General features: G+C 26.1%; 1 protein-coding gene across 1 annotated transcript in view; it reads left to right on the plus strand.

The window, feature by feature from the left end:
* The window catches only part of LOC100206440 (maternal embryonic leucine zipper kinase), a 61682-nt gene extending 41662 nt beyond the window's left edge, over positions 1–20020 (plus strand). The window contains exons 9-23 of the mRNA XM_065813163.1: positions 760–794; positions 953–1060; positions 1228–1264; positions 1345–1376; positions 1615–1713; positions 1801–1890; positions 4938–5032; positions 5154–5181; positions 5655–5748; positions 10880–10925; positions 14922–15036; positions 15230–15298; positions 18800–18918; positions 19066–19160; positions 19692–20020. Coding sequence (XP_065669235.1) covers positions 760–794; positions 953–1060; positions 1228–1264; positions 1345–1376; positions 1615–1713; positions 1801–1890; positions 4938–5032; positions 5154–5181; positions 5655–5748; positions 10880–10925; positions 14922–15036; positions 15230–15298; positions 18800–18918; positions 19066–19160; positions 19692–19774 — 1145 coding nt within the window. The 3' untranslated portion in view covers positions 19775–20020. The remainder of the gene's footprint in view (positions 1–759; positions 795–952; positions 1061–1227; positions 1265–1344; positions 1377–1614; positions 1714–1800; positions 1891–4937; positions 5033–5153; positions 5182–5654; positions 5749–10879; positions 10926–14921; positions 15037–15229; positions 15299–18799; positions 18919–19065; positions 19161–19691) is intronic.
* Positions 20021–20389: the final 369 nt, after the last annotated feature.

Here is a 20389-nt window from a genome sequence, read left to right on the forward strand (position 1 = left end):
ATAAATAATAACTAATAAAGATTAAAATTCTAAATAATGATTTAGTATGGCTTATAGGTTCTTAACAAAACTTTTTTATTGTAACAATTAAATCTTCATTCAGTAAGATTTTAATTAAAGAATTGCTTTTAATGTTATGGAATAATTTGCATAATTTAGCTTTCAATGTGTTTTATTCTCCAATGGTCCTAAATCCTAAATGATAGTTTTATCATATATATTATATTTCTAAAATATAATATATATGATAAATTATCATATAGGTCCTAAATCCTATATGATAATTTTATCATATCATATAGTATTACTACTTACTATTTTTAAATTTAGTAAATAAAAAATGCAAATGTTAAGTAAATTTCTTAATTTGATTAATCTTTAAATTTGAAACTCTTTTAAAATTTAAAAGGTAATATGAAATTATTTTTTATATAATTATATATTATCAATTTCTTATTAAACACAAAAATTATGGTTTTTAAAAAAAAATTTATGAGTTAATCTAAATTTTATTTTTGCATATATAATAAATTTATGATCTATATGATAGATTTTATGCAAAATAACTTGAAGCTCAAACTGCTATCTTAGTTTTGTTCAAGCTTCATTTTATCAAAAAATTTTACTCCAATCATTTACAACTTTGTTGCCTACTTTTATTGTGTTAATGCTCTCTTAAAAATTACTTGTCATCAGTTTTGTTTTCTGCAATTAGAATGCTAAGTTTTCTTTTATAAATATTTTATGTTTTTATCTCAGAACTGATCTCTGGAAAGTCCTACTTCGGAACAGAGGTAGCTTTAAAGAAATAAAATTATTTAAGTCTCTATTTAACAAGTATACAATTAAACAACTGTATTTTAATTTTATAAAAGTTGATTTTTTTTTCTTCTTATTTTTATGAAGTTAGTTTGCAAAAGATAAACAAAATGTTGATTTTATTCTGTTTTAGGCAGACTTATGGAGTTTAGGTGTTGTACTGTATGGCTTGCTTAATGGATTTCTTCCATTTGATGTTGACGAAGAAGAGTCAACCTTTGCTTTGTATGAAAAAATTAAGGTATTCTTCTTATGCTTTGTTAATCGTGTTGCATTAATTTTAATTTCATCAAAAATAACTGACTTGTATGGTTTAAAGAAAATTAGTACTACATTAGTAAATATTCAGTAGTAGAAACAAACAAATTATTGTGTTAGCATATATTAGTAGTTTTTTTTACATTTTAGATTGGTAAATTTGATGTTCCAGAATGGTTAAGCAATGGTAGAAACTAATAAAAAATATTTATAGTGCTCCATCTCTTTTTTTGTTACTTCTTTGAATCTAAATTGTTTTATTTTTAGAAACAGTTAGTATTTTGAGCCAATTGTTAGAGGTACTGCTTTTTCTTCTTCTCATTTTTGTAAACTATAAGTTATGAAACACAAATGTGAAATGTGAAATAAACAAATATATAGAATAATATTTTTTTCAATAAGATAAAAATTATAGTATTAATTTAATTTATATTATGATAAATGGGACAAGATTAAAAAAATATTATACAAATAATTTATGTTATAATAAATGATCACTGTATAATTTTTTTGAAATGTTTGTTGATGGATTTCAAGGTTGATCCTGAAAAAAGAATAACTACTAAGGATTTGCTTACACATCCTTGGATGTGTGAAGGATATGGCTCACATGTAAATTGGCAGAGCACATTAAAGGTAAATTGATTATTAGTTTCTTGGGTTATTTTCCTCTTACGACAAGTCTAAATTTGAAACATAGTAAGTTTATATATTTTAATTTAGAGAGATAAACCAGAATCAAAAATTATTGAGGAGTTATCTGATTACTACAATATTAGTTTAGATCAGAATATGGAAGATATGGTGAAAGAAGTAATTTTTTTTTGTGGCTATTAGTTACCTTTTTTTCTTTCACTATAATTTCGTTTGTCTAAATGTTAAGACTTTCGTTCTTAATATTATAATTTATAATTTTTCTTAATATTATAACATATAAATTTTATAATGTTCTTAATATTATAATATATAAATTTTATAATGGTCTGACACGACAACCATGTGTATAACAACCATGACAACCATGTTTAGTTTAATTACACTAGTTTATAAAGTATTAATTTTTTTCTGTGGCCATGATTTTATGGTTGATTATGTTTGTTTATAGCATGCTAATTTCAAACATTCTTTTTTGTGCAGCTCAAACTACTTTCGATTTTTATCATTTAGTTGAGTTTTTCTGTTAATAATGTGTTTACTTATTATTTTTATTTTTCTTAAATAAAAAAACATGCAATAACATGTTTCATATTGTTATAATTGAAATCTAAGTTTTTTGTGACATAAGCACTTCAAAATCATTTTTGCTTCATACACGGAAAATGTGTTTCACAAATGTAGGAAAGTTATATCAGAGTTTGTCAAAAATACCTACTTTGTGTATTTTGTGATATTCATTGATAAAAATAAGATTTCATGGGCACCTCATTGTGTTTGTTAAATATTTAAGATTGTGGAGGTAACAAAATGAAGTGTTTTTAAATTCAAATACTTACCATTTTACAAGAACCACTCATCTTTATGACTTTTATTTTGTAGTTTTAACATGACTTGAACAATAAAAACCAAGCTAAATGTACCCAAGCACTGCTTTTATATAAGTAGTATTTGGTACAAGCACTTAGTATAAATCTATTTAAAGAATTTACCTCATCAGAAATCTTGAATATGTACCCAATAAACCGACATCTTTTCCTCAAAACAAATTAGATGGTCTTGTATTAGATTTTTCTGAACAAGCTTTGTCTGAAAGAAAAAGAATTTCTTTTCTTGGGGTACTAAATTTACTTTTTGTTGAGAAAGAGGAAAACGCATTACTTACTTTTATTTTTGAGATTTTTCCTGGAGTAGTCAATATTGTTTTTTGTTCAGATATTAAAAACATCGAAAACTGAGATGTAACAGTTTTTTAAAGTTTAAGTTGAAAACAAGTAGAGAAACTTTGGACTAGTTTACTTTTGTAAATTAGTCCAAAGTTTTGTCAGCTCACTTTATGAATGCTCAAAACTAGTATATTTGACAGCTCCCATTTTAGAAAATTTATTAGTAATATAAGCTTTCAGCTTTCATGACGCAAGATTTGCTTAAAAATAGAAAATTTCAAAATTTATTTGAAATTGTAAAAGACTTCCTTCTACAGTTAAAAACATTAGGATGTAATGGAAGCATAAAACTTCATAGTCATCTCCACAGGTTTTTTGAAAATCTAGAAGATAATGAGGAGCAGGATGCAAATATGCATCAAGTTTTAAGCATCTTCAAAACACTATCAGGATTTTTAGCATTGAAATATAATACCTGACTATTGATTGTCCCTAATACACCTCTTTCCAAAGTTTACACATAATAGGAATTTCAAGACAAAGTGTTTTAGAACTCAATGTTTAATTTTCTTTTTAAATATATTGTTGTATTTTAAATGCATTTTTTTGTTTTATTTTAAATGTAGATATCTAAAACTTGAAAAACCAGAGTTGATTAAAAAATTTTTAAAATATGTTTGAACTTATTAAAACCATACCTAGTCAGTAACAGCAAAAATTTTACCGGTAACAAATACTCTTTAAAGTAGTGTTATATATATAACAACTTTTACTTCTGAAGAAAATAAAGTTTGTTTTCTTCTTTTTCATATTTTTCTAAAAATTTGAGTTTAGCCAAAATATCACAAGTACATAAAGTGACTTTTAAAGTATGTTAAAATAAGTTTATGTTGAACTCCTTAGAATCATCTTTTTCCTTCCCTGATTCTTTGTATTTTTATAATCTTGCTCTGTCTCTCATATATATATATATATATATATATATATATATATATATATATATATATATATATATATATATATATATATATATATATATATATATACAGTGTTGGCCATTAAATTAGGACATTCATAAAAATTTCACTTTTTCTTGATTTTGAGTTAAAATTACCACAACCAATGCCTTTATTCAAGAAACTGTTTAACACCCACAGAAGATTATGGTCCGGAGCGTGATATCTATTCATGGGACAAGGCGACTCCACATGATAATGGACAGGGCGACTCCACGGTATAATGAACCAAGAAAAATACAAAAACTTATTAGAGAGAAAGTTATTTACACAATTAGATGAATGGTATCAAGATGGCAATTGCATATATATGCATATATATGCACCTTGTCACATGGCCAAATCCATCGCTAAACTTCTTCACGAAAGGAATGTCCCAGCATTAAAATGGCCAGGAAACAGCCCAGATTGTAACCCCATTGAGGAACTGTGGAGAGAGTTAAAGAGGGAAGTAAATAAAACAGTTTCAACTAATAGGGCACAGTTGAGAAGCTAGTTCATGTCTGACATCATGATGAGCATCTCAAAAAACTTGCAGATCAATTTATTCGTGGAATGCCAAGACGTGTAAAAGCGCTCATAGATGCCAGAGGAGGACATACAATATATTAATTTTTTTTATAAACTGGTTTATTATGTGATTTAGGATGCACTCACTAACTATTTCATTATCAGTATTTCATTTTGGTGCATTTATATATGAAAATAAATGTAATATGTAACTTTTTTGTCAATGTCCTAATTTAATGGCCAACACTGTATATATATATATATATATGTATGTATATGTATATGTATATATATATATATATATATATATATATATATATATATATATATATATATATATATATTTATTTATTTATTTATTTATTTATTTATATATATATATATATATATATATATATATATATATATATATATATATATACACAATTTATGTACATATATATGTGCTTGTGTATATATATATATGTTGTGTATAATATCTTTTTAAATGATTAAACAATGATTTTTTTAATAGTACAAGTATGACTCTCTAACTGCTCATTATTTCTTATTGTATAAACTTCGGCAAAAAACTCCAAGACCAAAAGTTTCCTTTAAAACGCCAGTTAGGTAACTTATTTTAACATAATCATTTTTTAACTATACATAATTTGATCAACTTTTATTGAGTTGGTTTGTTATTGTTATTATGGAGTTTTTTTGTTATTGTTTTTGTGTATTCATTTTCTAGGGTAAAGGAACCAAAGATAATTCATAAGGTATCTAAACAGTTTGTATGATTTAAAAAAAAACTTTATTTGATTTAAAAAAAAGAAATAATTATAGTGTTTCTCTGTTTTCTTAATTCATGTGATCAAAATTCTTATTTGCAAAAAACTTTTTAATATATAAAAAGTATATATAAATAGTTTATTTTATTAAAAATAAAGTATAAAATTTATGCGAAATAATATAATTTTCATAAAATAAGCTATTCTGCTCCCCCACATTTTTTTTCAACCTATTTCTGCTTTCCGGCCTTTTTTCTCAGTCACTTTCTGCTTCTTCACCTTTTTTCTCAGTCATTTTCTGCTTCTTTACCTTTCTCAGCTTTTTTCTGACTCACCATATTTTTTCTTAACCTTTTGGGGCTTACATAAATAAAAATAATACATGATAATCAATAGGAAATTAAAATAAGCTAATATATGTTTGTTTCACAAAATGTTATAATAAAATTTTTGTTATTTAGACACCATCTCGACAGAACTGCATGAGTGTTTGCATTGATGATATAAATATTACTCCTACTCGTCAAAACAGATCAAAAAGCTGTTCAAATGAAGGTCTATTATTTCATTTAATTAGCTAATTTTATTTTATTTTTTTGTTTATTAAGTTGTATTTCTTTTTCTTTTTTTTAAAGCTTTTTTTAATTTGATTTATTATGTTTGAGTTTTTAGTTATTTTAAATGTAAATTCCCAAATTTCAATCCTAAATTTTCTATCACAGTTTTTGTATACAATTTTATTTAGAAAAAAATTAATTTAAAGGAATCTCTAAGTGCTGAGTTAAGTTGTTTTCATATCTAAAATAAATCTTATCTAAAATAAACCTTAGAAAATGATTTTGAAGAGTTAATTAAAATTACCAAAAAAAAACATTTATTTTGACATTAACAAAAAACTTTTCAGCTTTTTTGTAACTTCTCCATCTTATCTCAACTTTTTTGTAACTTCCCTTATTTCCGTTTTTAAAACTAATATCAGACTTATGATTCTGCTCAGTTTTTTTTTTGTTTTTTTTTTTGTTATAAAAACATTTGGTTTTTTAATGATTTTCACCAATGATATTCACCACGGAGTTTTTTTTTAAAACAAAAATTTTTGCAGAAAGCTTATGTTTTCCCTTTTTTTTAATTTGTGATTGAAATTTTTGTGCTTCATTTCAGTTTTAAAAAATAAATTTTAATATAAATTTACATGGAAAAATAACAGTTTAAAAAAAGTTATATTAATAATAGTTAACAAAAGTTAACAAATTAAAGTTTTTTTTAAAAAAAAGTTTTTTTTATACCTAACATTAAAAAAGGGGAAAAACCAACAATAAACAATAAAAATATAATTAAACTATATTATTATAAGAAAAATTTACTTCCGCTTCTAACGCGATAAGACGTGTTTTTGAGGAGAAAAAATTTATAAATTTTTAATATTATGGTATTAAAAGCTGACTTTGAGGCTCTAGAAAAAAGAGTATCAGCTTTAGAAAAAGCAATCAAAGCTAAAGACCAGTTAACTGAAAACTTTGGACTGATGTTGTAAAAGGTAAACAGAAGAGAAAATCAATAAATCAACTAAACCTGATTAATGCAGTAGCAAAAGAATCAAAAGAACGAAAAATGCGAGAAAAGAATGTAATTATTTTTGGTTTAGCAGCATCTACAAATAAAAATAAAGATAATGCATTTGACGAGGATAAAAAAAATGTGATAACTATTTTTAACAAAATTGATACAAATGTTAATATAGAACACATTATCAAGTTAAAAACAAGGAACGAAAATCAACCACCTTTTATCGTTGTTTTAAAAGATAAACATGAAAGAAATAAAGTTTTAAAGTCTTCAAAAGTATTAAAAGACGATGACTCGTTCTCGAAAGTATTCATAAATCCTGATCTTACAGAAGCATAAAGACATAAAGCAAAACTCTTAAGAGAAGAATGTCACCGAATGAACACTGAAAGAAAACAAAGAAATGAAAATAATTATTATTTCAGTATCAGATATGATCGAGTAGTGAAAATCACTGTATAGCAATTACCAAAAAACTATAAGATTAACAAAATCGAATATCATAAATCAACGGACAAGAACAAAAAAACCATCAATGAAATATTTAAAAAAATAAATTACGTGTCAAAATCAATTAAGTCAATAAACATAATTATCTGAAAATACAAAAAAACTAACAATTAATAATAACGGCGTAACAGAAAATTTTTTATCATGTTGGTATACAAATGCTACATCATTAAATTGTAAATACAATGAATTTATTACTGAAATAGTCACATCTTACCCACAGATACTTTTTATTAGTGAAACATGGTTTAATGAAAAGTTATTAAGTAATGTTCCCGGTTATAATATATTTCGCAAAGATCGAGTAGGTAAACGAGGAGGGGGAGTATGCATATATATCAAAGAAAATATTAAATCTGTTACAGTTTCTGATAAAATGTTAAATGATGACGACTTAGAGCAAGTTTGGACATCACTGCATATTGGCAATGAAAAGATGCTTTGCGGATGCATTTATAGACCAGGCACAATTGACTATGAATCTAATCTAAAAATAATAAATTCAATTAAATGAAGTTACAATCTATTGATAAAAAGTAAGTATTCCGGCCTATTGATATGTGGAGATTTTAACTACTTTTCGATTAAATGGAATAAAGAAAACATTGGCGAACTTATTAATAATTCAGATATTTCTGCTAAAGAGTTCTTAAAATGTTTAAATGATTGTTTTATAACACAAAATGTAATTAAACCAACTTTTCAAATTAGTGAATTTAAATCAAATAATGTTCTTGACCTAATATTAACAGAATCAAACAAAAGAATAGTTGATTTGAATCATTTTGATAATTTGGGTGCACTTAGTCACGGTCATCAGATCCTAAAGTTTTTGTATTGCTTTAGAAATAATTTAAAAAAAACGGAAACAGTAAAAAAAAAATACAACTCTGTGCAAATACGGCAATTATAATGGCTTTTCCGATATGCTAAATAGCTACGACTGGCATCTTGAATTCAAAAATTTAGATGCTAATGTTTCATACAACAAATTTGTCGATATTTATAATAAAGGTCTTATATATTTCATTCCAACAACTACAAAGGGAGTTGTTAAAACAAAAGCGCCTTGGATGAACTCTTACTTAAAAAAGTTAATTAGAAAGAAAAGAAACCTCTGGAAAAAATGTTTACATAATCGTTTTTTAAACAAAGGAAATGTATTAGAATACAAATCAATTAGAAATAAAGTAAAAAAAGAAATTAAGAACCAAATTAAATTATATGAAACAACCATCGCCTTAAACGTTAAAAATAACCCAAAAGCAATTTATGCATATATAAACAAAAAATCAAAAGTTAAAGAAGGAATTAACGCATTAAATGTAAACGGCAAACTTAAAACAAATTATTTATCAATAGCGCATTCCTTAAATAACTATTTTAGCTCCGTTTTCACCAATGAAATTAGTGACAATATGCTATTCTTTAAAAATAGGACAAACATTATTTGTGATGACCCTACATTTTCACCGGACAAAGTTTATATAATCCTGATGTCACTAAATCCAAATAAATGTACAGGAGTAGATGGAGATCACCTGTTTCCTTTAAAGTGTTGCGCAGATGCGTTCTCACTTCCTTTATCACTTATTTTTAATAAATCGTATGACACTGGAATAATTCCATCAATGTGGTTAAATGCTAATATAGCACCATTATTTAAAAGTGGAGATAAATCGGAACCATCAAGTTATCGACCAGTATCACTTACTTCAGTTATAAGTAAAGTAATGGAACGTATCTTAAAAGCTACATTTATGTCGCACTTAGAAAATAACAATCTCTTGACTAAGAAACAACATGGATTTTCTAAAAAAAAAAACTGTTGTACAAACCTTATAGAATTTATGGATCTAATAACTCAAGCAATGGAAGATAATTTACCAGTAGATATCATTTTCCTAGATATGAAAAAAGCTTTCGATTCCGTGCCTCACAACAGATTGTGTCTTAAACTAAAAAGTTATGGATTTGACAAAAAAGCAGTCAGATGGTGCAAAAATTTCGTAAGTAACAGAGTGCAACGTGTCGTCTGCAACGGCAGATTTTCAAATTGGTCTTCAGTTACAAGTGGAGTACCGCAAGGGTCTGTCTTGGTTCGTTTATGTTTATTGTTTATATAAACGACTTACCGAATGAGTTATCAACGAACTGTAAAATGTATGCTGATGATATTAAACTAATTAACATAATTAGATCATCTTCTGATATAGAAAAGACTCAAACAGATCTAAACAAATTAATGACATGGTCACAATTATGGCTATTAAAATTTAATGTCAGCAAATGTAAACGCATGCATATAGGTAGCAAAAATACTAGGCATATATACACAATGTACGATTCAGTGCTAAATAAAGTTGAATTACCAGACACAAAAATTGAAAAAGATTTAGGAATTATGATTTCAAACGACTTAAAATGGTCCAGTCAAGTTATTTATGGGTCTGGTAAAGCTAATAAAATGTTAGGAATAATAAAACATTCATTTAAAAACTTAGACATAAACGCATCTAAATTATTGTACACCTCTCTTGTAAGACTGCATCTAGACTACGCAAATTCAGTGTGGTGTCCTTACTTAGAACAAGATAAAAAAAAATTGAATCGATACAACGTCAAGCAACACGAACAAAATGTCTTCAAGGGAAAAACTATGAAAGTAGACTAACCTACTTTAAATTAATGACTCTTGAAAAAAGACGCGAACGTAATGACTTAATCCAACTTTTCAAAATAGTAAAAAAAATAGATAACTTAACATTGGAATACCCACCAGATTTAATAACTTCAAATACGAGAGGTCACAACATGAGGTTTCATAGACAATTAAAAATCCAAAGAGGTACTATTTCTTAACAAACCGTGTCATTAACAGCTGGAATAATTTAGATCAAAACATTGTAGATTCTAAAACACTTAATCAATTTAAATCAAAAAATAACTTTAATCACTTAATCAATTTAAATCAAAAAATAAGCCAATTTATGTTAAAAATAAGTCCAACTTATTTTTAACATAAATTGGCTGTTAAAGCTTAGATTACCTAGGCTCCGTACATTGTCATTGTACATGTACACAGTTATTATTAAATAAAAAAAATAAATAAATAAACTTTAACAACAATACTTACTTTTATTATATCATCAATAAACGCTTTAATCAGACCAGATTTCTTTTAAAAGAAAAAGCCAGAACTTTCCTTCACAAAAAACAATGTGGCGTTTTGTAATTGTTATTGTAAACTCACTAGGGTTGAAAATTTCCTGGAAATTTTCAACTCTAGAAATTTTCCACAAAGATAAGTTATTTTATAATTAATGGGTAAAGTTTTATGTCATTTATAGATAAAGTTTAGAGTTAATTTAACTTACTAAAACAATTTGTTTTAACTTGAGGTAATAACTCTAAACAATTTGTTTTAGTAAGTTAAATTAACTCTAAACTTGTTTTCTAAGCTTTATTTAAGATATGAACACAACTTGTCTTGGCACTTGGGGGTCCCTTTAATGACTTTCTTTTTTATGATTTTGGAACTGCAATGAAATTCTATCAATGAATTTAAAAAGTACGAGTTACTATGAATATATGAAATGTTTTTGTTTAGAGGCAGATGAAAAAGTATATATTTCCCCATTGAGAGATACTAGAGAGTAAGAATTTTTATTTGCATTCTTTGTTTTTAAAAATAAAAATTGTAATGGAAGCCTAAAATTAAATTTTTTTTTAATGATTAATTATTTATCAATGATTATTATTATCATGGATTACAAAACTTACAATGGCATAAATATGCACATTAACTGGATTTCTTAAATATGTTTTTTTTTTTCAAGCTCATTTTATTTAATCTTATTTATAATGTAAATTGTGAGAGCTGTAATAGTTATCTCTAAAAAGATTTGTTAATGATTAAAAAATTGTTCTGTTAACTTATGAAAAATTATGTTGTTAACTCATGAGTCCTCCCAGGCAAAGACTTTACAAGTTAGTAAAAAATTTATGTTGACCATTTTGATCATTGCATCTTCTTTACTCTATTCACAGGTTTTTGCTTGTGCCTCCTTGGTAGTAGCTAATACCCTTTGATTTGCAAAGACTTTGCAACTTTTACTGTTATCTCTCAAAGTATGTACAGTTCTAAAACTCAGTTTATTAGTTCTGAGGCTAGCCAGTAGTAAAGTTTCTCAAACTTTGTTGTAGCTCTCAGAGAGGCTGATTCCATCAACAGCTGTAAAATATCAGAGTATTAACTGTCCCATGTTGTACATTGAAGTGTCCCTTCTTGTGTTTTTAGTGTCAACAACAAGAACTCTTTGTACAACTTTAGGTTGCTATAACTTTATTGTTGATAAGCAGGAATGAGGAAACTGTGTAGCCTTAGATTTTCATATTCATATACTTAGCCAAGGCATATACTTACATATTATATTGCCCATTTGTTAAATCAGGTATTTCTAAATCATATACTTACATATTATATAACCTACATATTACATATTATATGCTTACATTTTATATAACCTGATTGTTAAATTATGAATTCTCTGACTATTTTTTTATGCGCTTTAGTTTAGTACCTCTTCACTCAATCACCTTTTTTTTTTTATCTCACAGCTAATATTGTTTTTATTGGTGACACACTCTATCATTGAAATTCTTACTACCACCCTAAGTCGTAATTGTCCTCAGGCTGATATTTTTTATCTCTTACAAAAATTGTGTTTTTATCATAACTTCCTGGATTTATTCAGCCATACATGCTTTTTTTCTTTCTCATCATTTTAAAGTCTGACTCTACCACATAGTTTTTTTTTATTTGCTGCTTTTTCAAATTGTATTCAATTTTTTGTTATCTTTTTCATATAAACTTTTGCAAAGTACTTTTCCTCTCATTTGCAAAGTACTTTTCCTCTCATTCATCTCTTGAACTAGTGACAATGCTCTTCCTGTTATCCCAAAGAAACAGGTTGATCTACTGTTAAAAATCAACCCTGCTTCTGTTACTTTTAATTGAACTCCTCTACTACTTGTGGTCCAGATAACATTCTTGTCACAGTCTTACTAAAATTTTCTACAGAATTTAAAAAATACTGAAGATAATTTTGACCCTCTCTAGACCAATCAGTTTTCTTACTATTATTAGCAGTATTTAAAAAATTACTTTTCCATGTGAAATCATTCAATTTTTTTAGAAAATGCAACCCTAGGTCTCAGATTTTGCTGATTTTTACACCACTCAAAGATTTTAATAAGTTATGAACATCCCTAAAATTGCATCATCTAATTCCAAACGGTTTCAAAGATATAACTATTTAAACTTTGCCATGAACCAACAAAAATCTGCCATTTTAAAAAATGGTTTTGGTCTTTGTTTCTGTTCTGTGTGCAATGGAAAGCTGCAAATGTGTACACTTAGATATTTTAAGGCAAGGAATCCAATAAAACAACTTTTTTTTTTTTTGCAAATTTACTTAAATTTGTATAAAAGTGGAATTGCGAAAAATCAAAGGAAAAAAAAAGGTGGTACTCTTAATTACTTAATACACGGAAGTTGATGTTTAATAATTTTCAGAAAATTTGAACTTATTAAGACCCCAAAACTGTTTCAGTTTCATTACTGTCAAGTTACTCTCAGGTGCTTAACAGAAGTTGAGTTGGGAACAAAAGGATAGGTGGGAATTTTTATCCAGATGTAATAAATAAAGGCAAATGAGAGAAGAAGAGGTAAAGAAATAGAGTGGGGAGGGGGAGAACGAAGTCTTAATAAACATTCAAATTTTTATTTTTATTTCTGAGTTTATATTTTAGTGAGTTTATATTTTCTAATTTTTAAGACCTAAACAGGTCTCAAAAATTAGAAAGTAATAACTAAATTTTTTTTTTTTTTTTTTTCTTCAGTTTTGAGAATTTACAGTTTTTTTGTTCATAAGTAAAATTTAATAAACAGGGGAAGGGGTCTCAATATGCTCAAGGTTGTGGGAAAATTTTCTGAAATTAATAAACATCTACTTTAATCTACTTTCTACTATTTAAGACATCTAAACAATAAAATAAAAGAATAAGTTGTTTTATTAGATTCCTGACCTCAAAATATGTAAGTGTACATATTTGCAGCTTTCCATTGCACACAGAACAGAAACAAAGACCAAAACCATTTTGGTTTTGGTCTTACCAGATTTTTGTTGTTTCATAGCGAAGTTTAAAAAGTTAAATATAAGATAGTTGAAACCGTTTAAAATTAGATGATGAAATTTTGGGGATGTTCATAACTTATTAAAATCTTTGAGTGGTGTAAAAATTAATAAAATCTGAGGCTTAGGGTTGCATGTCCTGGATGTTTTCACATGGAAATGCCTGTAACTTTCAAAATCTTATCTCGAGTCTAACGATTTACTCCCTGACAATAAGTATGGGTTTCCTCTATTTCCACTGCTTAACCGTTATAACAGAAAGGTTTTATTTTGCATAGGGGCGGTGAGGTAAGGGCTACTGCTTTTGACATATTAAAGGCTTTTAATAAAGTCAAGCATTATGATCTTTTCCATAAGTTCACTTCATATGATGTATCTAGAAAAGTTTTTAAAATTATTGAATTGTTTCTTTAACCACAGTTTTAAAGTTCTCTATAATGGATAATGTTCTCATTTCTGGAGTACCTCAAAGTTCTATTTTTGTTCCTGTGTTGTTCCTCGTCTATTTTATTTATCTTTCTGATAATTTGGTCATTAGAGTAGCACTTTTTGCTTATGACACAACTTTATACTCTAGTTTTGACAAAATTTATCTCTTTTTAATCTCTTAGAAAAGGCTGGCCATCTTAAATGTGATTATCTTTTGTGACAGCTTGGGCTTGCAGTGGCTGGTGGAAAGTTTGCATCTGCTGTTTTATTCCTCTAGTTTTTTTTCTTAGAGCATCGGTGATTTGGAATTCTCTCCCATCTTCATGTTTTCTGAACTCATCCAAGTTTTTTAAATTTACTGTCAACCACTTTCTGGCTTTTTAACTGGCTTTTTTGTTTTCTTTTAACTCCCAACTTAATTAGTGGTTTCTTGCCACCTTTTTGGAGTGAATTTGTTTTTAAGAAATAAAAAATCCTAGGAGAAGGAAAACTTTGATATAAAACTTTAATTAAATTTTTGGCAGAAAAAGTACCTAAACTTTTTATGTGGTGTAAAATTAATCAGTCTTGATTTGTGATAAAACTTGTTATGTAAAATTACTCAGTTTTGATTTGCACACAGGTTAAGGCTAGGTAGGGCATCAAGTTCTAAAAAATGGCTTTGTCACTTCCATAATATTAAGTTTACCATACAAAGTACTGTACTAGTTTGTAAGTGCAGCAAAAAAAGTATGTAATAAAGATCATTTGCTGTTCTATGGATGGTCAAAAATTTATCTATTCAATAATTTTTTTTAATTTTAGGTAATTTACACAAAATTTTAAAAAAGTTTGAGCTATGTTTTATTATTATATAATACATTTAATACCTCTTTAATTTTTATTTATTACACCTAACGCTTTGAAAATTTTTTTATTAATTTAAAAAGAAAATTATTATTTCACCAATCATTCTTAAAACTTGTTTTATGTTGGATATTTTAAGCTTGGAATGATTTATGTTTTGCCTTCTTTTTTTTAAATAAGAAAAGCATCTTCGCATGTTGACAACTTAAGCAAGTTATTGACGCTAACACCAGCTTTACAAAAAAACTCTATATTGTCTTCAATGGGCACTACAACACCAAGATTTGCAAAAAGAGTGAGTTAATTGTATTACATCAAAAGTGTTGTAAAAATAAAAAAATAATCCCAGCTTTTTTTGTTCATCTTTTGTTCTTGTACCTCTAATAGTTATATGTAAATATTTTATTGTTATAAATGTTTTTTGTTTTGTTTTTTTGCTTTATAATTGTATAACATATAGCAATAGATGTTTTCATTTAAAAAATAAGATTGGAAAAAGGGTGGTTAACTTAATGACTCCTAGAAAACAAGGTACAGACGCTCCAAGGAAAGTCAAGGTATCATAATAATATAATTTTTTTTTGTTTTCATTATAAAGATAGTATGTTATATTTTTATATTGTTAAAAATCAAATATGAAGTAAGTTAATGTTGTTGAAATTGAATAATAATTAATGGAAATAAAAATAAAGCTACTTATACAGAAAAAGATTATATGACCCAGACCTATGCTAAAATAACTCTATCTGTAGATACTTCAAAATAAATTCAATTAATAAAGTAAGTTAATGTTGTCTGTAGATGTTTTAGTAACAATATTTTCCTTTAATTCTAATCTGAACTATTTTCTAAAATTATAGTTAAAAAAATGTGCAGGAAACATCTTACCTTTGTGCTAGGGAATATCTTACTCAAATAGATGTATTTATCAATGCTTAATCTCTCATTAAATGCATCATTATGCTTAATCAATGGATCATTATATGCTTAATCAATAATTATATGCTTAATCATCATCTTATATAAAGCACACAGTTTATGCAATATTTCTTCAATAAAAGCAAGCATGCAAAATAATAGAAGTTAAGTCAAACATTCAAAAAATATAAACAGAAAACTCAGGTTTCTTTACTTTTTCTAATCAAGCATTGTTTTTTGAAAATAAATGTATCTCTTTAGCAGTTTAACAATCTAAATTAGGAAAAAGTTTTGTGTTGTTATTTTTTTCAATGAATAACATTTACAGCATAAAAAAAAATCATTTAGCCACACACATTAATTATCAATATGCCTGCATTTTACTAATACATGAAAAACAGTTTTAAAGAAGAAAAATTTCATTTAATCAGGGTGTTAGCCAGCCTAACTGTATGGCATATACCGCGGAATTCTGATTGGGTTTAAAACTTACTTTTAGATTCTGTAAGTTTCTTGAATGCTCTAAAATATTCTGGAGAATTCTTGAATCTTCCAACAATACTAGCAGTTCAGGAAAATTCTTCAGTAATGCTCAGTATTTTCAAAAAATACACAAATTTTAAAGTATCTTTGTCCTGGTCACAGAGACAAAGTTTTTGTGGAACATCAGCTATTTTCTTGGTTTTTGGCAAAATTGGTTAGGTAAACATACTTTAACTCAAGACAGTAATCAAAATTTAACTTGATTTTGGAGTTAAATATTTTTCAACCTAATTAGGATAGTGAAAAACAACTTTTAATTTTATTGTTTTCTTCCATTTTTTAAATATCTGTATGAATTGCAAACACCTAAATCTAATAAAATCTTATAGCTAATAAGTGATTTAAAAGTGATTAAAAATGATCAAATATGATAATGAGGTTTATCTTTTTTTTTCATATTTGTGTTTTATAATTTAGAAAACAAATGATATAAAAATGTATTAAAAAGTAGAATAATAATGTTAAAATCTTAACATTATTTTATATAATGAGTAAACTTTGGTATATTTAATAGCTTCATTATAATTAATAGTTTTTTAATTCTTAATGTTATTTATAGTTGTATATATTATTATAGTTGTGTATATATATATATATATATATATATATATATATATATATATATATATATATATATATATATATATATATATATATATATATATAACTCTATCTTAAAAGTCACAATTCAACCCATCTTGTAAAAGTATCATGATTAAAAAAAGTTATTTTATGTTAAAAACCTTTTTTATGAAATAAATTTTAAAGTGATGTAAAAAATATAATTTAAAATCATTTATGCTTCATAATATTAGAGACCATATGTTTCTGGAAAAGCAAATTTTAAAGAACACCCTAATATTTACATATTATATTAAAGGCCACTCTAATACATATAATTTTCAAACAACAATCTTTTTTAAACTTTTGAACAGTGTGTCTCGTCAATATAAATTGACATGAATTTATTGAAAAAGTATAAAAATGAATTACAATTTCTTTGTATTTAGAATTTTTTGGAGCTATGTTAAAAATTCAATTGTTTTGTGTTGGTCTGGCGGTTTTCACAAATATATCCAGCATTATAACTGGGGCATGCAAATTTGTCTACAGTAAAGTATTTTAAATTGTTAAGGGTGTTTTTATAAAAGCATTCTAATAATTTGGACTAGTTTAGCTTTAATGCTAGCTGAACAATATTTTTCAAAATTTACATTATTGATATTGAAAGTTTTTGTCCATCTAAGGTTTATGTTTCTCATTATTAGTAGGGAAGAGGGGGAGGACTGGTACAGGGTGAGCATTGGTACACAGATAAATATTCAGCCTGTTTTAAATAAATTTCAACTTTTAAATACTGATTTCAAATGTTGTTTATAATCACTTCTTACACAGAAAATATAGTTAAGTTTAAAGATTTTATTACCTGTAAATTTACCTGATGTTCATTTTTCCCCCATGTTGATTTTTTTCACATTCTGTTGAGAATGTTAAATACGTTACTTTTTTGAGCGTTGATTAATGTTTTATTTAAGTTAAGTTTAAAATTAAACATAAATTTGCCAAGAAAATTTTAAAACGTGAACAGATTTTTATTACATAAATAAATCATTCACTTTTTAATATCTGTAAATTGCATATATACTTGTTTCACTACGGTAATATTTTACTTTATTACACGTTGCAAATATGTAAGTTATTATTTTTTAAATTCAAGTAGTAAATTTAAGTTGTATTTATTTTATTAATTTGATTAAATTTTAGTTGTTTTTTTCTCAAATATACAATCATTCGTACAAAATTCCTCTTTATGTATTTATGTTAACATGCGGTGTATCATTGCTAACTTTGATGTGTACCAATGCTCCCCACGTAAGGGAGCATTGGTATAAAATACTACGTTTTGAAAATTCAAAAGTATTTTATTTAACCATTAGTTTTTGTAAACATAAATTATATTTAAATGTTGCCAACTCATTTGAAAAATAACAAAAAATATTAGTTCCCGATTTTTTATTAATTTTAAATTTTTTTATTAATTTCTTGTTGAAACATACCAATCCTCCCCCTTTCCCACTAATCACTTAATAGACCTGTGTAAGTAGTAGATAGTAGTAGACATGTGTAATTTTTTGATAGTAGTAGACCTGTATAAGTAGTAGATAGTAGTAGACATGTGTAAATTTTAGATAGTAGTAGACCTGTGTACTTAGTAGATAATAGTAGACCTGTGTAAGTAGTAGATAGTAGTAGACCTGTGTAATTAGTCATTAATTAATCAAAAATAATCATCATCAAGAAAATTCCATTGGTTATCAATTTTTTCCTCTTTATTACATCTAAGGTTAAGATATTGTTAATATATTTTAGAAAGGTGAGCGTATTATTATTATTTCAGAAATACAAAAGTATTATCTAATATATTATTTTTATATTTAGTTTTTTTTTTGAAGTTAATAATGTTTTATAAATATTGACAGGATTTTTTGAAATTGAAAATGTTTTATAAATATTGACAGGGTTTTTTGAAATTAATAATGTTTTATAAATATTGACAGAGTTTTTTGAAATTGGAAATGTTTTATAAATATTGACAGGGTTTTTATAAAGTAAGCACAACCTCGACCAAACCACCAAATGATGTTCGTAGAGAGTTGCAAAATGCTATTATGAAGTTAAAAGAAAATAATAAAATATATTCCTATGAACTTACAAGGTGATCTTTTAAATAAAATCAAAGTATATTTTAATATTATATGATTTTATTAATGTTAAAATATTCTATATGATATTTTGAATTTTCATTTTAGTTTTTTCGTTGATAGTTTTTATTAAACATACTACTTATGTTATCATATATTAGATATTTGTTTAAATGCAAAAGTTTGGATGAGCGAAGAAATAAGTTGATATTTCAACTTGAAGTTTGCTCAGTACCTGGTCTGGACACTGTCACAGGTATTTTAAGTCAATTACATTCAAAATAAAGTTTTACGTGAGTCAAATTTTGTTTCTAATTACTTTTAGTGAAAAACTTATCCCGATACTTTGATGTGGTTAATGCGTGGCTAAAGTTATGCCATTTAATGCTTAACTAAGTGTTGACAAAAATGTTTTACCTGAGTCATATATTAAAAAAACCATTAAGAGTTTACATGAACACCTATCGCGTTAAAGATGTCGTTAAAGAGGATTCTTTTTTAGTTTGCAAGTAGACATTTAAATAGTGAACTGACCCAGTTTTAAAAACAGAAATTCGTCAATAATTGACGAAATTTTTTCTGTTTTTAAAACTGGGAGGTTTCTTTAACACTAAAAAGTCAGTTCACTATTTAAGTTTTATTTCACAATTATTGTGGTTATTTCTAAAGCATTTCCTTTCTTACTTTAAAAAAATGTCTTAAAGGTCTTTCTTACTGCTTGCAAAATGTTCTCATATCACAGCTTTATTAAATATGTCGTATTATAATAAGTTTATTTTTTTGTTAGGTATCCGACATAGTCGTTTAAAAGGTGATTCATGGTCGTATAAAAAAATGTGTGATAATATAATGGATATGATGAAACTATAAAGTATATTTTAGAAATTCTTAAGAACATTTTTATAAAAGAAACTATCGAACTTGTAACAACTTTTCTGACTTTTTTTTATATTTATTATGACTATTTGATAAGTTTTTACTTGTTAATGAGAAATTGTTTTTTTATTAGTGCAATTTGCGTCAAGTGTTACATGTGTATTGAGTATTGAAACTTATTTAAATTAATGAATTTTGTTTAGCTGATTATGAAATATATCTATGTTTTTTACTTCCGAATTTTACGTTTTTTTTTATTTATTTAGAGGCACAGTAACAAACCAGTTTTCAATTTTTTTTAGCTTGATATATATGTGTATAGTGATGAGCAGTGATTAGTTTTTTTCGCTTCTATAGAACCAGTTGTTCATTCTTTATTAGTTAGGGTAGAGCGCGGCCTATAAGGACACTTAAGAAACAAATGCTAGTTGTGGATACACTAATCATAATTGACACTATTTTTTATAAAATCAATTTCTAGAAGTAAGCTACGACAACCAAAGTAACGCAACTCTAAACTCGCAAATTTTTCACATTTTGCATAACGAGACAGTTAAAGAGCTTATTGATTGTAAAACTTAAAATTCAAAATGATTAAAAATGCAGACC

The sequence above is a fragment of the Hydra vulgaris genome, chromosome 12 (genome assembly GCF_038396675.1).
Source record: "Hydra vulgaris chromosome 12, alternate assembly HydraT2T_AEP".
Classification (NCBI taxonomy): domain Eukaryota; kingdom Metazoa; phylum Cnidaria; class Hydrozoa; order Anthoathecata; family Hydridae; genus Hydra; species Hydra vulgaris.